The 15,899-nt window shown below is 35.0% G+C and overlaps 2 protein-coding genes across 4 annotated transcripts; both read right to left on the bottom strand.

The window, feature by feature from the left end:
• Window positions 1-3,919: 3,919 nt before the first annotated feature.
• Window positions 3,920-7,081, bottom strand: LOC120069026 (proteasome subunit alpha type-7-like). The gene is made up of 3 exons (XM_039020684.2): window positions 6,722-7,081; window positions 6,129-6,543; window positions 3,920-4,421 (listed from the first exon to the last, which is right to left on the bottom strand). Exons 1-3 carry the CDS (start codon window positions 6,892-6,894, stop codon window positions 4,254-4,256), a joined length of 756 nt encoding a protein of 251 aa, XP_038876612.1. The 5' UTR covers window positions 6,895-7,081; the 3' UTR covers window positions 3,920-4,253.
• A 921-nt stretch (window positions 7,082-8,002) lies between these two features.
• Window positions 8,003-15,459, bottom strand: HK1 (histidine kinase 1). Of its 3 annotated transcripts, XM_039020662.2 has the most exons (14): window positions 15,040-15,459; window positions 13,857-14,056; window positions 13,285-13,527; window positions 12,404-13,201; window positions 12,068-12,315; window positions 11,688-11,847; window positions 11,456-11,582; window positions 11,295-11,384; window positions 10,993-11,187; window positions 10,798-10,867; window positions 10,575-10,617; window positions 10,278-10,418; window positions 8,870-9,955; window positions 8,003-8,643 (listed from the first exon to the last, which is right to left on the bottom strand). In XM_039020662.2, the coding sequence occupies exons 2-14, from the start codon at window positions 14,040-14,042 to the stop codon at window positions 8,428-8,430; spliced, it is 3,603 nt and encodes a 1,200-aa protein (XP_038876590.1). In that variant the 5' UTR covers window positions 14,043-14,056; window positions 15,040-15,459; the 3' UTR covers window positions 8,003-8,427. The 3 variants fall into 3 exon arrangements, with proteins under 3 accessions (XP_038876590.1, XP_038876591.1, XP_038876589.1); XM_039020663.2 differs by lacking the exon at window positions 13,857-14,056 and having other exon boundaries at window positions 15,040-15,335; XM_039020661.2 differs by lacking the exon at window positions 15,040-15,459 and having other exon boundaries at window positions 13,857-14,324.
• Window positions 15,460-15,899: the final 440 nt, after the last annotated feature.

The following is a 15,899-nucleotide window of genomic DNA, read 5'->3' as shown; positions in this document are numbered from 1 at the left end:
ACTATGATCTATTGTTTATTAGAGGGATTAATGGTACTTAAGAAGTTAGATGTAACTATAGGGGGAAAACGGTAATTTGGCCTAGTTGTACCTATGAGTAATTTGTAAAGGATCATCGTACTGTTGATTGGATATCCAATGAACACAAAAATATATTTGTAGTACGAAGAGTGCAGCTGTCAGTCTTTAATGGAGTGCCCTACAGTTAACGGATGGTGGATAATGTGATTAAAGAGTTTAATCAATTATTCACGTACCATTGGAGCTTCAAGCTACAGGTCCATAAGGTCCCCTTGGTAACTCAATGGATTAAGTTGAGAATCAGTTTTTGGATTAATTTAAAATGTTCAAATTAATAAAAGGGAATTTAATTATATATGTTATAATTAAATTAATTAAATTATATATTATATAATTGACATAATGTATTTGATACATTATTGTTTAATTGGAGGAACAAATATTTGAATATGATTCAAATATATTTTCTATGAATAAGATTCATAGTTGTTAAATTTAATATAAATATGATTTATATTAAATACCATAAAATAGAGAAAAAGAACTATGATTTATATATTGTATATGATGCAATATTAAAACTATATGTTATAAATACAATATGATAAGTTGGTTATCACATTTATTTATATTATTAATTATTTGATAATTAAATCTTTTTTTTCTTTCTAACCACCCTTAGTAGGAAGTTATTTAGTCTTATGGAAAAATGGGATAAATAAAAAAATATGATTTTTATTATTCAAGATCCAAGACATACGATTTGAGAGTTACCACACGATTGCTTGGAGAGTTCCTTCACCGCTTTCGCCTTCGATAAATAAAGAATATGATCTTTCTAACCATCGCTTCTGCTCAAAGGTTCTCTGTCAAAAAAGTTCCTTCACTGGGACCTACTCGACGCTCAGCCTTTCGAAGGTTGACTTTGCCTGACGAAGGAGAAGAGGAAGTCGTCTGTCAATCTTCGATGTTGGCATGACCATCAGCCTTCGAGAGATTAGGTGCAATTTCAAAGAAAAGCAAAGAAAATCCTCGAAAAGGAAAACCTTGTGCGCCCGTTTTTGATCGCCTTAAGTGCGAATGTGTTGAAGACCACTTCAGCAAACATATCTCAAGGGAGATAAAGGGTAAGGGAGCAGCTCACGGTGACATCCCCAACATAACTATAAAAAAAAAGGGAGTTGATACCTTGGACGTAAATTTTGCGACGTCTCAGCCTTAAGGACGCCAAAAAGCCGTCAGAAGAGAAACCATCTGGTGAGGAAAGAAGCAATAGAGAAATTCATAGTATCGTTCGCTCATGAATGAAGAAAAAGGCCTTCGTTACTCTAAACACAAGCGAAGGTTCACTTAAGGTAAAGAGGCACGATGTCGTCTTCACCAACCCTCAGAATGGAGACTTAGAGCACGAAGAAAGTGAAACATCATGTCACCACATTACCATCACAAAAGAGTCTGAAGATGATATGACCGAAGAGGAAGTGGAAGATGCTTCACTAGGTCTGGAGGATTATGGTCAATCCACAGTGGACAAACTCAATGAAGTGAATCTGAGCACAGTGAAGGAGTCGCACCTGACTTTCATCAGCGCATCCCTTTCTGAAGAGGAAGGGGGCAAGTATATGAGTTTACTCACCGAATACGGGGATGTTTTCACTTGGTCGTACAAAGAAATGTCGGGACTAAGTATTTTTTTTATACTCAACCTTTCATATTTTATGTTTTTCAGGTAAGAACAGGACCAAAACGGCAAGTGGCGAGAGGGACCTGTGATCGTGCCATATGGGACAAAGAAAATTGCTTCCACTGAGTTTATGCTATATATTGTTTTTAAGTTATTTGAATGTTTTGAAATTAGGTTTTAAGGTTAGATAGAATATTTTATTAGTTTGAATGTTTTCTTTGTAAATATTTTTAGTGGCCCCGAGCAAAGATTCTATTTATTTGTTATTTATTAATTTTCTAGTTTGTTTTGAAAAGTTGTCTTCACCGTTTTAATGAATTTTATTTTCCTCAATGGTCTAAATGTTTGGGTTTTAATGTGTATTTATTAGTAACGGCCCTTGTTAGAGTACTCAAAAGGTCGGGACGTTACAGTAAGGATCAGGTTTGTTCTGACGCCCAAAAAAAGAATGTTGTACGATCCACTCTAAGTTGTGGAAAGAGTCAAGTTCATAATGACATATCCAAAAGGAGCTTGGGAACTAGATGTAAGCTGGTTGTGCTAAACCACTATAAAATTATAGGCATCAATTTCTCTATCCCTCTCCTATTTAATTTTGAATTTGTCAATATATTTCATTGCATAAAATTAATTGCTATAATTTGTTCTTAAACTTGTTTATGTCAATCTCTTGATTATTTTGGGTTGATATTATATGCTTGAAATTCTTGTTTAAATTAATTGCTAGCAAAAAGTTTATCAATTTACTTAATTGGGTCCACATTAATAAAAAAATTTCATTAATTTAAATAAACCTTATTCACTCCTCTAGGATGGCTAGACGTGACATCAGTGTCAAAGAAAAATTATACATTTGTATCGTCCAAAATCAGGAGAGATTTAATAAGCCAACTTTGAAGGTAAAAATCCTAATAATACAAGAGAAAAAAGATAGATTGGTGAATATAACATTTACTAGTCAGTTTATTTATTTTTGTATTTTTAAAAATTAAATTTAGTGAAGGAATTTAAGATAAAAAAAAAATTGCCAACAAAATTGAAATTTACCTTGATTAATCGGAGAACTTGCAGGGCGAAGATATCCATGTGATCTAATTGATGTCATTAAAGAGGAATCCGAATAACAATTATTTTCAATATGATAATAACCAACCCAATTTTTATTAAAATGTCAATAAAAATATCGATTAAGTCTTTATAGAGAAGGATATTTCTAAAAATTATATGAATAAAAATTCATATAAAAAATTCTAATCCAATTTCGCATTTAAGATATTTTTAAAATAAATCAAAATTTATAAATTTTAATAGTTTATTGAGAATAATTTAATTATTAATATTTATATGTACATTAGTGATATTTGATTGATATTGGTAATATTTCATTAATTATTCTATTTTATTTTATTTAAACCTTAATCCTCTTCGTATTTTGTTTAGTACAATTGGAAGTGGGTAGAATTGAATTACAAATCTCTTACTCGCTAACAAATTCAGTGTATGAGTCGACCAATGTCGACACATTTTTTTTAAACAATCTTAAGCTCCCAGTACATCAAATTTCAGTGTATAAGCCCCCAATCTATGGACTTCCTAAAGCTTTGGCCCTTCCAAGATTTTGGAAGTAGGCATTCATCCTCTTTGGACTGAGATTGGTTATTGATTCTATGGAGACTTCTGACGACCTATCTTGATATTCAAATGAGATTCAAGAGATTCAATTTTTTTTGTGGATTCTCTCCATGACTTAAAGGCTTCCTTTTTGTTAAGCGCTTCTGTAATTTTGTTGATTTGGCTGGAAGAAAATCTCCCATGAGCAGATTCCTTATTATTTGCTTACCGTCACTCCTCTTAGGTTTCTTTGTTTCTCTTGTATGAATAAAAATAAGGAACAGATTTATTAATATCTTAAAACAACAGTAGTCAAAATATGTTACTTTTGAGTTTATATACACAAGCAAACTTATAGTAGAAATACTATTGGACAATTGATCTATGAAGTTTAATTTAGATTGCATTAAAAATTTTGAATTTTCAAATCCAACAACTTTACCTTTAAAATTAACGGTTGGTAACATTCTTGATTAGCTCTAGTTGATTCATGATATGTAATTAGCACATTTTTACAGATGAAGTGGAAATAGAATCATGGTAGCCATTCCTATCAATTAACGGAAAGAAACAATGAACAAACATTACTAAACATGGCAACCCTTTGTCAAATTGGATTGTATTCATTTTGGAATTTTCATGGAATCTTGAAAGAAGATAGCTAAAATAAAACTCACTTTTATGTCTCAGTTCCTAAAACCATAAGTTAATTTATAGCATATCCCTATTATTAGTAAACTCAATTTGATGTTCATTTGGGTGATGTAGCTGGAAGGTCAAATTCTCAAGGGCTTGAAACTGCAATGCTTCAATGGTGAGTGAGATCCTGAAGGCAAGAACAACAACTCCAGGACAACATTTCTAGGCTCGACGTTTAAGCCCATTGCAAAAGATAAAACTTAACGAGACAATTTTAGGGACTACAAGAGATAAATGATCATGTTTCCTTTGGCGGGGCTGGGGCCTTCTTTGCAGCCTCTGCTGCTGCTTTTTCTGCTTCGATCTCGGCAACAATTGCATCAATTTCAGCCTCATCCAATTGTTTCAAACCATGTTCCTTTGTCATCACGGCAACCTCTATGTTCTTTCCTCCACTCTCAACAACCTAAAAATTGAGTTAAGTCAATGGTAGTAAGTCACTAAGTACCACACAAGAACATTAAAGAAATTCATTCAGCTCACGCATTTGGTATATTTATGGCAATAGCCCTGAAGAATGAAGGATAATGTAAAGTCAGATATGGTTCACTTAGGACATTAAATTAATGACCTATATTCATAATGACCTTTAGCTCGATTACTCACGATCAGCGGAGTTAACTTAGAAGCATCAAGAACAAGCAATGTTTATACCAATTTCGACATTTCTAGTTGTTTGGATTTGGAATGTGTGTTTTTTTTTTTTTTTTTTTTTTTTGGATAAGAAACAATTTCATTGATGGAATAAAATATCCAAAGATAAACAAAGGTACATGAGGAACCCAATCAAAGGGTATACAAAATGTGTTTCCAATTAGCAACAAGGAAAGAAAAACTATGACTATGTATAGCCGGTATATCTTTGCACCAAAAAAAGCATTACAAATGATAGTATGATAATATCTTTAGTTGTTCTTAACCCAGAAGATTCTAGCATTTCTTTCTCCCATATTTTCCATAAAACAGCACAAATAATGCATAACCACAATTGAAAGGAGTTTTCTAGAAGAAACAATTGTGAAAACGCGCTTAAATAACCAACTTTCTTAGAGTTGTTTCCCTTTCAGGGTGCATTCTCACAAGTGATCGGTTTTTTTCCAAAACCTTCCAGAATAGTTTCTAAAACAACTTTTCCAATACCCTCCAAAGTTTTAGGCCCTCTTAAGTGCAAAAAAGATCCAAAGAAACGTTTGAGGAAAGGATCAGGTATACAACCAAAGGAGCCGTGTTGCATCTCTGCAACCATTAAATGTGGAATAGCTTCTTATAAACATAGGCAATTTTGACTGCTTAAAGACAAACAAATTAGTCCCCTGGGCAAGGAATAAGAATAACCAGTTACACCAAAGGAAATGGCCAAATCCTTGACTGCTTAATAACCAAATCCTTTTTCTTTTTCCTTTGATGAATGAATCACCTATAATTAAGACAGACAAAAATAATGAGGGCCACTAAAACAAATATCAGCCCAACCAACAGAGGGTTACAAAAGAGCATCTTGGCTATTTGCCTACCATCAAGCATTAGTCATAATACAACCACAACTTATTTTCTTTTTTAATACATCAACAACAAACTAATTAGTTTGTGTAGATTTCGAATCCTGCTAATTGTCAAAGTCTCAAATAACCGACAGATGAGTCAGAACCCATCACCAGACCACACAAATAAAGTAGCTTCGTGTAAACAAACTACTGTATTTGAACAAGGAATACAAAACACCCTTTTATAAGTCATGATCCAACAGTTAGTTGAGTACAGACACCATAAGAGGTTCAATTATCCAAGTGAACTTTACACACAAACCTTTGTCTTTTGGAAATAAGGAGCAGATCATGAAAGCAATTAGGCCCGTCTTCCGTTTGTTTTTTATTTTTTCCCAAAAAAATAAGCTTATAAACACTACTTCTCCCTTAATTCCTTTATTTTGTAATTAAGTTTCTACCAGTACTTTGAAAAACGAACCCAAGTTTTGGAACTCACAGAAGTAGCTCTTAAAAATTTGTTTTCGTTATTTTTCTTTTCTTAAAGTTAACTAAGAATTCAAATGTTTCTTTTAAGAAATGACCATAGTAGTGCAAGTAAAAAACAGAGAAAAGTTATAACAACTTGCCTCAAGCAATGCACGGATAGCAAGCTTCACAGTTTCTTGCCCAGAGGTCTCTTTATAGTTCTTCTCAAGAAATTCCCTAATCGAATTTGAATTTCTGCCGGTTGCGTTTGCTTTCCAAGAAGAAAAAGTCCCAGAAGGATCTGTCTGATACAATGATGGAGTACCAGTGTAAGGATCAAAGCCAATAATCAAAGTGGAAAGTCCAAACGGCCTCACTCCACCACTCTGTGTGTACTTTTGCTGAAGCCCTGCAATGTATCGCGTTATGTACTCAACAGTCACTGGATCCTCAACTGTAAGCCTATGGCTTTGACATTCAACACGAGCCCTGTTTATCAGAACTCGTGCATCTGCTTTGAGTCCAGCACAAGCAAGTGCAATATGATCATCGAGATTCACAATTTTCCGAACAGATCTGCAAAGAGTGAATCAGAGATGAAACAAACAGAACAATCGCCATTTCAATAACCCTAAAATTAGGTCAAGTTAAATCAAACTCAATTCGAGGATCAGACTGTAACCCAATATCCTGATTGTAACAAGGTTGAAGTAGGATGAATTGGTTAAAGAAAAACGGAAATTGAGAGAGAGACCTGGAGTCTTGGAGCTTGGGGGTGGATTTCTTCTCAACGCCAAGGACGATGGTGTCGGAACCACGAACGCCGACGGCGGCGTTGCCCTTACGGACGGCTTCGAGAGCGTATTCTACTTGGAAGAGATGACCATCCGGTGAGAAAACGGTAATGGCTCTATCGTATCTCGCCATTTTCCTAGTGAAGAAACAAGAAAAATTGGAACTTGATGAAGAGGAGTTTGTTAAGCTCTGAGATGCCCACTTGGGTTTATTTGCATTTGGAATTCCTTTTTGCACTTCCTTTTTCTTTCCTAACAAGTTAATGTTGTTTTGTTTTCAATTTTACGTTTTTTTTTTTAAGAAAATAAATTATAATTTCAAAGTGTGTACCATACATGCATGTATTTATCTCTATCTAAATCAAGGATATATGCATAAACTAGTTGAGTGATGGTAGTGTTGATATTCTAATTCTAATTCCTTTTTATACCATATGAGGTGAAAGATTCGAATCGCAAATCTCTATGCTCGATATAGCTTCTATTTCTAAGGTTGACGTTTGGTTTTAGGTTAAGACGTTAAGTGTAGGGATGAGGGATCAAATATTCGAGATCAAACCAATTATTATTGAGCTAAGCTCATTTTAGCACGACATGAGAAATTAGTTATTGGATGAGACCACTACGACGTGATTATCATACCTCAAATTTGTATCTAGTGTTATTAGAAGGTATGTATATTTTTCAATCTACATATAACGGTTTTCAGAGGCCACCACCCTCATTAAATAGTTTTGAGAAAATTGCCTTGATAGTCCATAAAATTTTAGAAATAAGTTCACTTGGTCATTAAAGTTTTAAAATGTATTTTTTTAGTCCCGAGTTCTTAGGAATAGATTTAAAACGTCTCTATATTTTGAGAAATATATTTAAAACATTCCTGAAGTAATAATTTTTTTTTTTTTTTGTTAGTGTAGCATTTGAAGTTAATAAAATAAAATTCTCGCCTCCTTGTTCTGTCTATTTTTTTCTTTGTTTAAAAAAAAATTAAATTTATTTCTAGTAGATCTTTAATTGTATGTAATAAAATCAGTTGATTGTTCAAATATCTTTTAAATTCTTCTTGAATTTGTAATGTCGATTTTTCAATAAAGGTAATGTGATGAACAATAAAAGTATCAATTTTTCAAGTGTGCATAACTCAACTAGCATACGATATATGTTACTGATCAAGGAGCATGTGATTTGAATTTTCGCTCTTAAAAAGGAAAGAAAAGAAAGAGAAAAATGATCTTATAGAATTGTTATGAAAGAGGAGAGCTTATTTCCCCTCTTATTCTTAATTTACTTGCACATGGAATGTTGTTTTACATCATATATTACTTTGTTTTCTCACTATTAATTACAAAAAGTGGGAAAACTTAAACCACCCTTTCATCTGTCCTACAAAATATATAAAGTTCAAGAGACAGAAAGAACCTACCTAGTTCTGGCAGCAACTCATCTCTACTGCCATCAAACATAGAATTTGCATCATTTTGAGCAAATTCCTTATCTAAATCGTCATACTCTTGGTCAAGAAACCGATCTCTAAAATACATGCAACCTTCGGACCCTTAAAGGCCTTCTCTACTCCTGTTGTTTAGTTAGAAAGTGACTTCGTTTTGATTTGCAAAACTGAGAACATTAGCACTTAGGGTAGCTTGAAAATCGTAAGCAATGTGTTTTAGACTCTTCTCTGAGTGAGGGAAAGTATGGTGGATACCATCAGCTTATAGTCAATTGGCTTTGTTAGGTATGCATCCATTCCTACCTCCAAGCATTTAGCTTCATCTGACGACATTGCGTGGGCTGTCAGTGCTACGATCGGAACGTGAAGGCTCGTTCCCACTTCTAGCTTCCTAATTGCTTTTGTTGCTTCATAGCCATCCATCTTGGGCATCTGTTTCAAAAATGAAGAAAGTTTTATAAGCTTTATAAGTATATGGAATAGATCATAAGAAACTTTACGTCGTGCTTCATATGACGGCGTGGATTGAGGTTTGCAGTTCATCTGGGATCAATTTAGGTTCATGTTCATCATCTATCAGTCAAAGCAACTCTCTAAAGTGCAAAGACAATATATCTCAATTTTTGTTCATGGAGGGAAACTGTAGTTTGGTACTTACTTGGCAATCCATTAAAATCAAGTCATATCTTGTCGGGAATTCTCTTCTTTGCTCTTCAGCACTGAGCATGGTAGTCAGAGCTTCAACAGCCTGCAATCCATCTCCAAAAGCAATGACCGTGGCTCCCATCCTTTCGAGCATTATGGTCGTTACTCTTTGGAGAACCGGGGTATCTTCTGCAAGCAAAATGCGTAGCCCTTCAAGAGATTTCTTACCTTGAACGTTCTTAGAATGTGATTCTCCTTGGCTTTTAGGATAGTTGCATCCTAAGTCCTGTCCATTGGATTCAGAACTTTGACACTGAGGCATTGATGAGTTTTGTCTCGTGTCACACCGATCGCCGGTCCTCACATTACTCTCGATCGAATTTACATGAGTTAACTCGACTAAACTATTGTTAATGGGCAGAAATGGTGACTGACATGGTTTCGGTGTTGTTTCTTCTTTGCCGTCTCTGACTTGAAATGTTGCACAGTGAGAGTTATAATTCCCAAGTTCAGATACATCAGAATCATCAGAGCTGGCAGTTTCAAACTGAGTGGAATCAATTTCAAGACATTCATGATAATCCCCTTCTTTTGATGCAGTTCTTAAAGCATTTTTCCTCTGCAACTCAAGATTTCTGTCCTTCATAACAGCTTCCAAAATATGAATCATTTTTGATCTGTACAGTGGCTTATTGTTCATTATAATGTGCCCTTTTCCCCGAAGCTCCATTTTTATAGCGTTGGATGTATCATGGTTTAACATCCAGGCAAATTTTGCTTTTCCAGAGTACTTGTCAAGGAAGTAAAGTTGGTCCTTCCAAATATCCGTGCTCAAGTCCAATATCCCAATATCGGCAACAATGATAAACATTTGGCTTTTCATATCTTTAATTCTCGTTAACTCAGCTCGTAATGTTTCACCTAGTGAATCTTGTGGACTAAATCCCTTTCTATTTTCGGAACTTCTAGCTTGAAAGAGTTCTTGAAGGATTAGTGTTAATTCATTCCACTCTGAAGCCTCTAAAGTGAACAGTCCGATTTTACGAAGCCATTGTGACGTGATAAAGCGACTCATGCTGCCACGGAGTGCAAGCAGTACCTGCATTTGTACATAAAAACATCAATATTAACGAGAGCATAATTCTTGTTTTGAGAATTGTGCCATGCCTGAAATCAAACTCAAGGAAAACAAGAGAAAGCAATGTTTCCTTTCCGTTGCCAAAACCTGTTTTGGCTTGATTTCTGTTCTTAAAAAGAGCACTGTTTTCTTAACATAGCTCCATACTGTTTGTTCTTGGAAAATTTTTACATACCACTCAGAAGTATTTAAAACAATTTTCATTTTCTTACTCATTAGACAATACTTCCCCCTATCAAAATATCTATTTATCACTCAATTAAGATTAGATTTCTTCACTCACCACCGCATTATGTTTTGCAAAATCAAACTGACAGTGATGATCTGTGGCATCTACAGGTGTGCTGAGAACCAAATAAAGTCGCATTAGAGTTCCTGGGCCGTTTTTCTTTACAACCTTGATTTCTCCACCCATTTTGTTAACCTGTTATTGGTCTCAGAATAATTAGATAAATAGATGCCTATGGAAAAGCTCTAAGCATGAATGGTTTTTAATTTTCTTTCTTTTGATAGGAGCTCTAAGCATGTATATTACATAGCTGATGAGCAATAAGCAAAAATTTTGATAGGTTAAACTCACCAAGGTACGTACGATGCATAGTCCAAGACCGGTGCCACCATGCCTGAAAAATATAACATTTTGAGAATTTTGAATCATAGGATATGTAAACTCTACTTTTTTGTTATGATTACTGATATAGTAAATATATTTATACTAGATATTGAACTATAAAAACTCTGACAGTATATTTAGAAATAAAAATTTACAATTCAACTATTATATTCAACTGTTAATTACTCACGTTCGGGTTGTCGAGGGATCTGCTTGCTCAAAGCTTTCAAAAACAGACTCCCATTTGCTTGGATCGATCCCTATACGGTGCAGAGAAAACAGTTTTTCTTAGCATCTAGAAAGCAAAGGAAACCATATTCATTCTATATGACCGTATACATAATTCTTTTCTTATCAAGTTTTTTCTGATTGGCTTTTGACATACCGCAGCCTGTGTCATCAAGTTCAAACCACAAGGTCATTTTGTTATCTTTCTTGAAAGCATTCTTTGTGTGGTCTCCCTGTTGTTTCATCTTTGTCCGATTAGGAAACCGTGATTTCTTCTGATCCATACAGAACTTTCCCATTTCTTTAAGAGTATTTGACGTCTCACACCACCCTCGAAGAATGATGTGACCAGCTGCATTGCAAGTCATTTGAAACAGTTGATCAAGCATACTTCTTAATAACAGAATAATTTTTTCGATTGTTTGATGAGAAAAACTAGTGATAAAAAAGACCACTTACTAGTTGTGAATTTGATAGAATTGCTAATCAAGTTTGTGAATATTTGAACAACTCGACCAGAGTCTCCTCGAACTAATTTCGGCATGTCGTCTAAAAGAATAGTATTTTATTTTAGCACTGCACAAATTGTAGCTGAATCAATTAGTGACGAGAAATCATACCCGAGAGATCTAATACAGTTTCCACATTATGATTAATGCACTGCACAGAAAACATATCAACAAGCCCTTCGAGTTCTCGTCCCAGATCAAACTCTGCATCTTCCAAAACCAGCTTTCCAGATTCAACCTATGTGATTATGTGCATAATAATAATTAGGATGTGGTCTCACACACCATAACTGCAAAATTTGGCAGAAAATTTGGTAGAACTAATGAAGCATGTTCGTATTACCTTGCTTAGATCTAGAATGTTGTTAAGGAGTCGGAGTAGGGCTGTTGAGCATTTTCTAATCTGAGTCACCGTCGCAAATTGTTCATTATTGAGACAGTCATCACACATTAGAATGTCAAGCAGTCCAATTACTGCAGCCATTGGTGTCCTCAGCTCATGACTGCAATATCATGAGGGGGGGAAGGTTTTGTCAGTAAAGTAAAACTTGGGATAAAACATACGATGGATCAAATTTGAGCAATTATCAATACAAAATCTCTCTCTCAATAGCCCTTCAATATTGTACTTGAATTTTTATAAACATGAGCAGACACACACGCCTCCTCATGCAATGAATAAAAGTCAATAAGACGTTTGCCCATCATTTTAAATCAACTCACCTCATATTCGCCAGAAATTGACTCTTGTAATTACTAGATGCCTCCGCCCTTCTTCTTGCATCAAGATGGCTTATTAGTTCTGCCCTTAGTTTCATTTCCTTAGATACTCCTTTCGTCAGAATCAAAATGCATAGACATCCAATAACTAAGATGCATAAGGATGCAGAAATCAGTATAACCAATGTTTTGTAAGCTCTCTCGTCTACCTTTCCCATTATGTATTGTCTAGGAATGATGACAACCCCCACCTACAGAAAACAAAACACAGTTCAGAATCCTGTTAAGTTTGTAACTAGTTGATAAAAAGAGAGTCGATGGATAGATGATGAAACTTACAATAGGAAGCCTCTTTAGATTAAGAAAAAACGAGTCGATGTAATATTGCTTATCACCAAGCTTGACATTCTCCTCATGGACCTCATGACCAGGAGGAAAATTGTTTCCGTAGGTTTTCTGTAACCACTCAGCTCCTAATCGAATCACATCGTCCTGGGAATCGACAGCCATCATAAGCTTTGGACCCCTTGATGTATTTCTTAACAGGGGAGCATTGGCCGAAGTAGCAAGCAAGTAGCCCTCTTGAGAGGTTAGATAAATATGTCCACTGTGGAACTCAACAAGCTCCTTCATAAGTTGACCTACGCTATAAAGTGCGGTCGTAACGCCCACTACTGCAACTATGCTTTCATTTGAAGCATCGGAAACAGGCAGAGCTGCCGAAAGCAATGGTGTATCCATGTACTTACTCACAGTAACATGCCATGAGGCAACACCATCTGCCACCTGTGAAATGCCAGCAATATTAATCAAGTCCTCGGGTGGGATTTGCCTCGCTTTCCCGATCTTCTCACCACTAATAGGATCAAGCGGTTCCCGAAACCATTTTGCAGAAACATTGCCAAGTATGGGTGGCTCCGACCACCCTTCACCAGACGAAAGCCGATTGATATTATATGATTGAGTGGCACTGATGGAATAGTTTGCAAGATCTGAGTAAATATAAAATGTATTGTTGCTTCTATGATCTCGATGGAATGCCTGGACAAAGCCATTCTTGTAATTGATGGTTATGGCATTAAGAGCTTTTCGACTTGCAAACATCGCCCAAGTAACGTCCCTCATTGCTTCATACAGCTACATAAAAGAACAGACATTTGAAACATGAATACAGAGCCAAAAGTATGAAAGGTAAATCAGACAAAGGATAAGAAAATAACCTCAACTTGCTCTGCTTGATTCACGGGCTTGCTGTACTTCTTCATTACATATTCCGAGAGCTTAACCTGAGCTGTGGTTATTTCAGCTGTGGAATTCAACACACTCCACATCCGTAAGATCGGGCGCTGCAGCAGTTCATGACGAAGACCATATGCTAAGCTGTCCAGAGACTGTGCTGTGTAGCTCTTCGTGAAATGCCATGTGAGTATTGTCAGCAGCCCAATCAAAATAGCTAGCATCACCTGTATTTTAATGTAATAAATCATCACTGCCAGTATTATTGCACTGTCAAGACTTACAATCAAGCTGAAAGGCACTGATATGTATAACTAGAAGCAAAAAGTTACGATCTAGATAGACTTTAGAGGTCAGAGGTAAGAATCAGAAGAAAGGTATCAAAAGTATAGAAATGAAGGTAAGAGTCTCCAATGGGTCTAACACAAAAGTGAAACGTGTATAAATGGAAAAGAAGAACTGCTGTATAATAACACTGATCAGACGTTTCCACAAGTGGGTGGTATTAGTTTGAACTTGAATGAGTTTCAGATCATTTCAGGAAATGAAGACTAACCATTATGGCAAGACGAGCAACAAAGACACTGTAGTAAGAAGAAAGGCAATGAGAGCTTGCATATTGAAACTCCTGTTGTTCAACATCTCTGTGAAATATTCTTCTGCTATGAGGGGCTGTGTTTCTTCTCAGAGAAGTTGCTAGGCCTGAAATTCTACAAAACACCTTCCTCAAGGGCGTGGACATTGGAGAGGTGAGAGCTGAAGAAGAAGAAGAACTTTCAGATGGGGTATCCTCTTCTGCCATTAATACTGAAGCTATAAAAAGATATACATTTTTTTGCAGAAAGGGTCTGGTTTTGGTGTAAATCTGAGTGTATGTGTCAAGAAGAGAATGTGTGCAATTGGGTGGAGGTTTTTAAATATACTGCTCCCTTTGTCACTTCCCACTTTTTCAAGGCAAGAGGCATATCTGCTAGAAAACTCTCTCTCTTTCTTTTTTTCAAAGTGCCAAAGGAGGTGGTGGGTTTTATTCCTCATCCCACAGTTTCCACTGCCACTTATCTCTTCTCCTTTATCCAATTACTATATTTCAAAATCACAAACCCCCATTAACTTCTAGAGTCCAAAACCTAGACAAAATTTAATGATGTTAAAATGTCTTAAATATGTTATTTAGTATTTTGAATGATTAAGTATTGGATCTCATGATTTGTTCTAATTTTGATCCAAGAATTTAGAGAAATGCACTATATAAACTCGTTAATTTTAGAGACATCTCTTCAATTGTAATATCCCTACTTGTAGACGTAGCTAACACGGTTAGTGAACATCGGTGTATTCATCTTCTATTGCTTTACATTTCTTTTTTCATATTTGATCGTTGATTTCTTTAACAAATGACCACAAAATGAAGATAAAGCAGAAGAGTTCCATTTCAAATAAACAAAGAAGAAAAAGGAATAGTATAGATTGAAATGATTCTGTACAGCCCAAAAAGGACATTCCCTCTTTAAAACCCTATAAAACTATTGGGATTTCTTGGATTCTGGAATATCAAACAAAATACGTGTCTGATTATCAATTTACTCTTTAAACCCACAAAAAGAAATCATAAAAGAAGGGTTCAAATTTGCTTGATTCAGCCATACAACTTTTGACTTTAAAGGAAAAGATAAGAATCGCCATTGAATCATTATGAAGTAAAGAGAAAAAAAATTAAAGAAGAACCAATTACTTTTTACCTAAGATGATGATCGAGATTTCTTGACATTTTTCCCCCCACCCTTTTTGTAATGTGCAATAATGATTTCGATTCTGTCGGCAAGGCGGCAGATTTGTCTCTGCGGCGATTCGTTTGTGAAATTTGAATGTGAAAATCTCTCAAGAACACTGAAAATACAGAGCAAGAAGAAGAAGAAGAAGAATCTTTAAATCTTTGAGGAAGAAAAAGAAGTATGAATTGGTAGAAGGAATAAGCAAATCTTTTGTTGTTGTTTTATTTCCCAATTGAAAAGTTTTGTTTGATTTTGGGAGATTTGATGAACATGGTTTGTTTTCTTTCCTCTATTGTCAATTTTGCATGAAATTCCTCACATGCACGAGGGGCCTATCTTGCAACCTAGCAACTTCACTGTAACACAGAAAACCATTTCTAGTACTACGGTAGTTTGGAAAATTTTCTTCCTTCTGTTCCTTTTATTCATCTCGTTGTCAACGATGTTTATGAATGATGTGTAGTAATTTGAAATAAAACAATATATCAATCGATTATGTGTTTGGAAGTTTATATTTCTTTTTTCAAAAGGGTATATAGAGTAAGAGTAGTAGATTTTTTTTTTTTTTTTTTTCAGAATTGCTGATTTTTTGTATTGTTCTAAAGATCTCTTAATATGTTAATTATTATCGAACTACATCTATTAACAATTAACTTGCATGGTCTCGTTGACAATGAATTACTACAATCAAATTTTTATCCAAGAATATTGCCGAATGAAATCTTTAGATGGGTCTAAATTGATTTGACTAAAGTTTAAATTTTTAATTGATAAAATCTAAATTTTTGTTAGGATTAAATTGATTTTTTTTTCCTTGTTTTAAATAA

This window comes from Benincasa hispida, chromosome 11 (assembly GCF_027475165.1).
Source record: "Benincasa hispida cultivar pf3 chromosome 11, pf3_genome.v1.1, whole genome shotgun sequence".
Classification (NCBI taxonomy): Eukaryota; Viridiplantae; Streptophyta; class Magnoliopsida; order Cucurbitales; family Cucurbitaceae; genus Benincasa; species Benincasa hispida.
This window is presented reverse-complemented; position numbering and strand designations above follow the sequence as displayed.

Excerpts from the sequence above, each read along its gene's own strand:
- HK1 (XM_039020661.2), bottom strand. The coding sequence starts at position 14,102 with ATGGCAGAAGAGGATACCCCATCTGAAAGTTCTTCTTCTTCTTCAGCT. Across the intron at positions 11,188-11,294 it reads TTCTATCAAATTCACAACTA|CTGGTCACATCATTCTTCGA; the intron begins GTAAGTGGTCTT and ends CTTGCAATGCAG. Across the intron at positions 10,419-10,574 it reads TATGCATCGTACGTACCTTG|GTTAACAAAATGGGTGGAGA; the intron begins GTGAGTTTAACC and ends GACCAATAACAG.
- LOC120069026 (XM_039020684.2), bottom strand. The coding sequence starts at position 6,894 with ATGGCGAGATACGATAGAGCCATTACCGTTTTCTCACCGGATGGTCAT. Across the intron at positions 6,544-6,721 it reads CCCAAGCTCCAAGACTCCAG|ATCTGTTCGGAAAATTGTGA; the intron begins GTCTCTCTCTCA and ends CACTCTTTGCAG. Across the intron at positions 4,422-6,128 it reads CTATCCGTGCATTGCTTGAG|GTTGTTGAGAGTGGAGGAAA; the intron begins GCAAGTTGTTAT and ends CTCAATTTTTAG.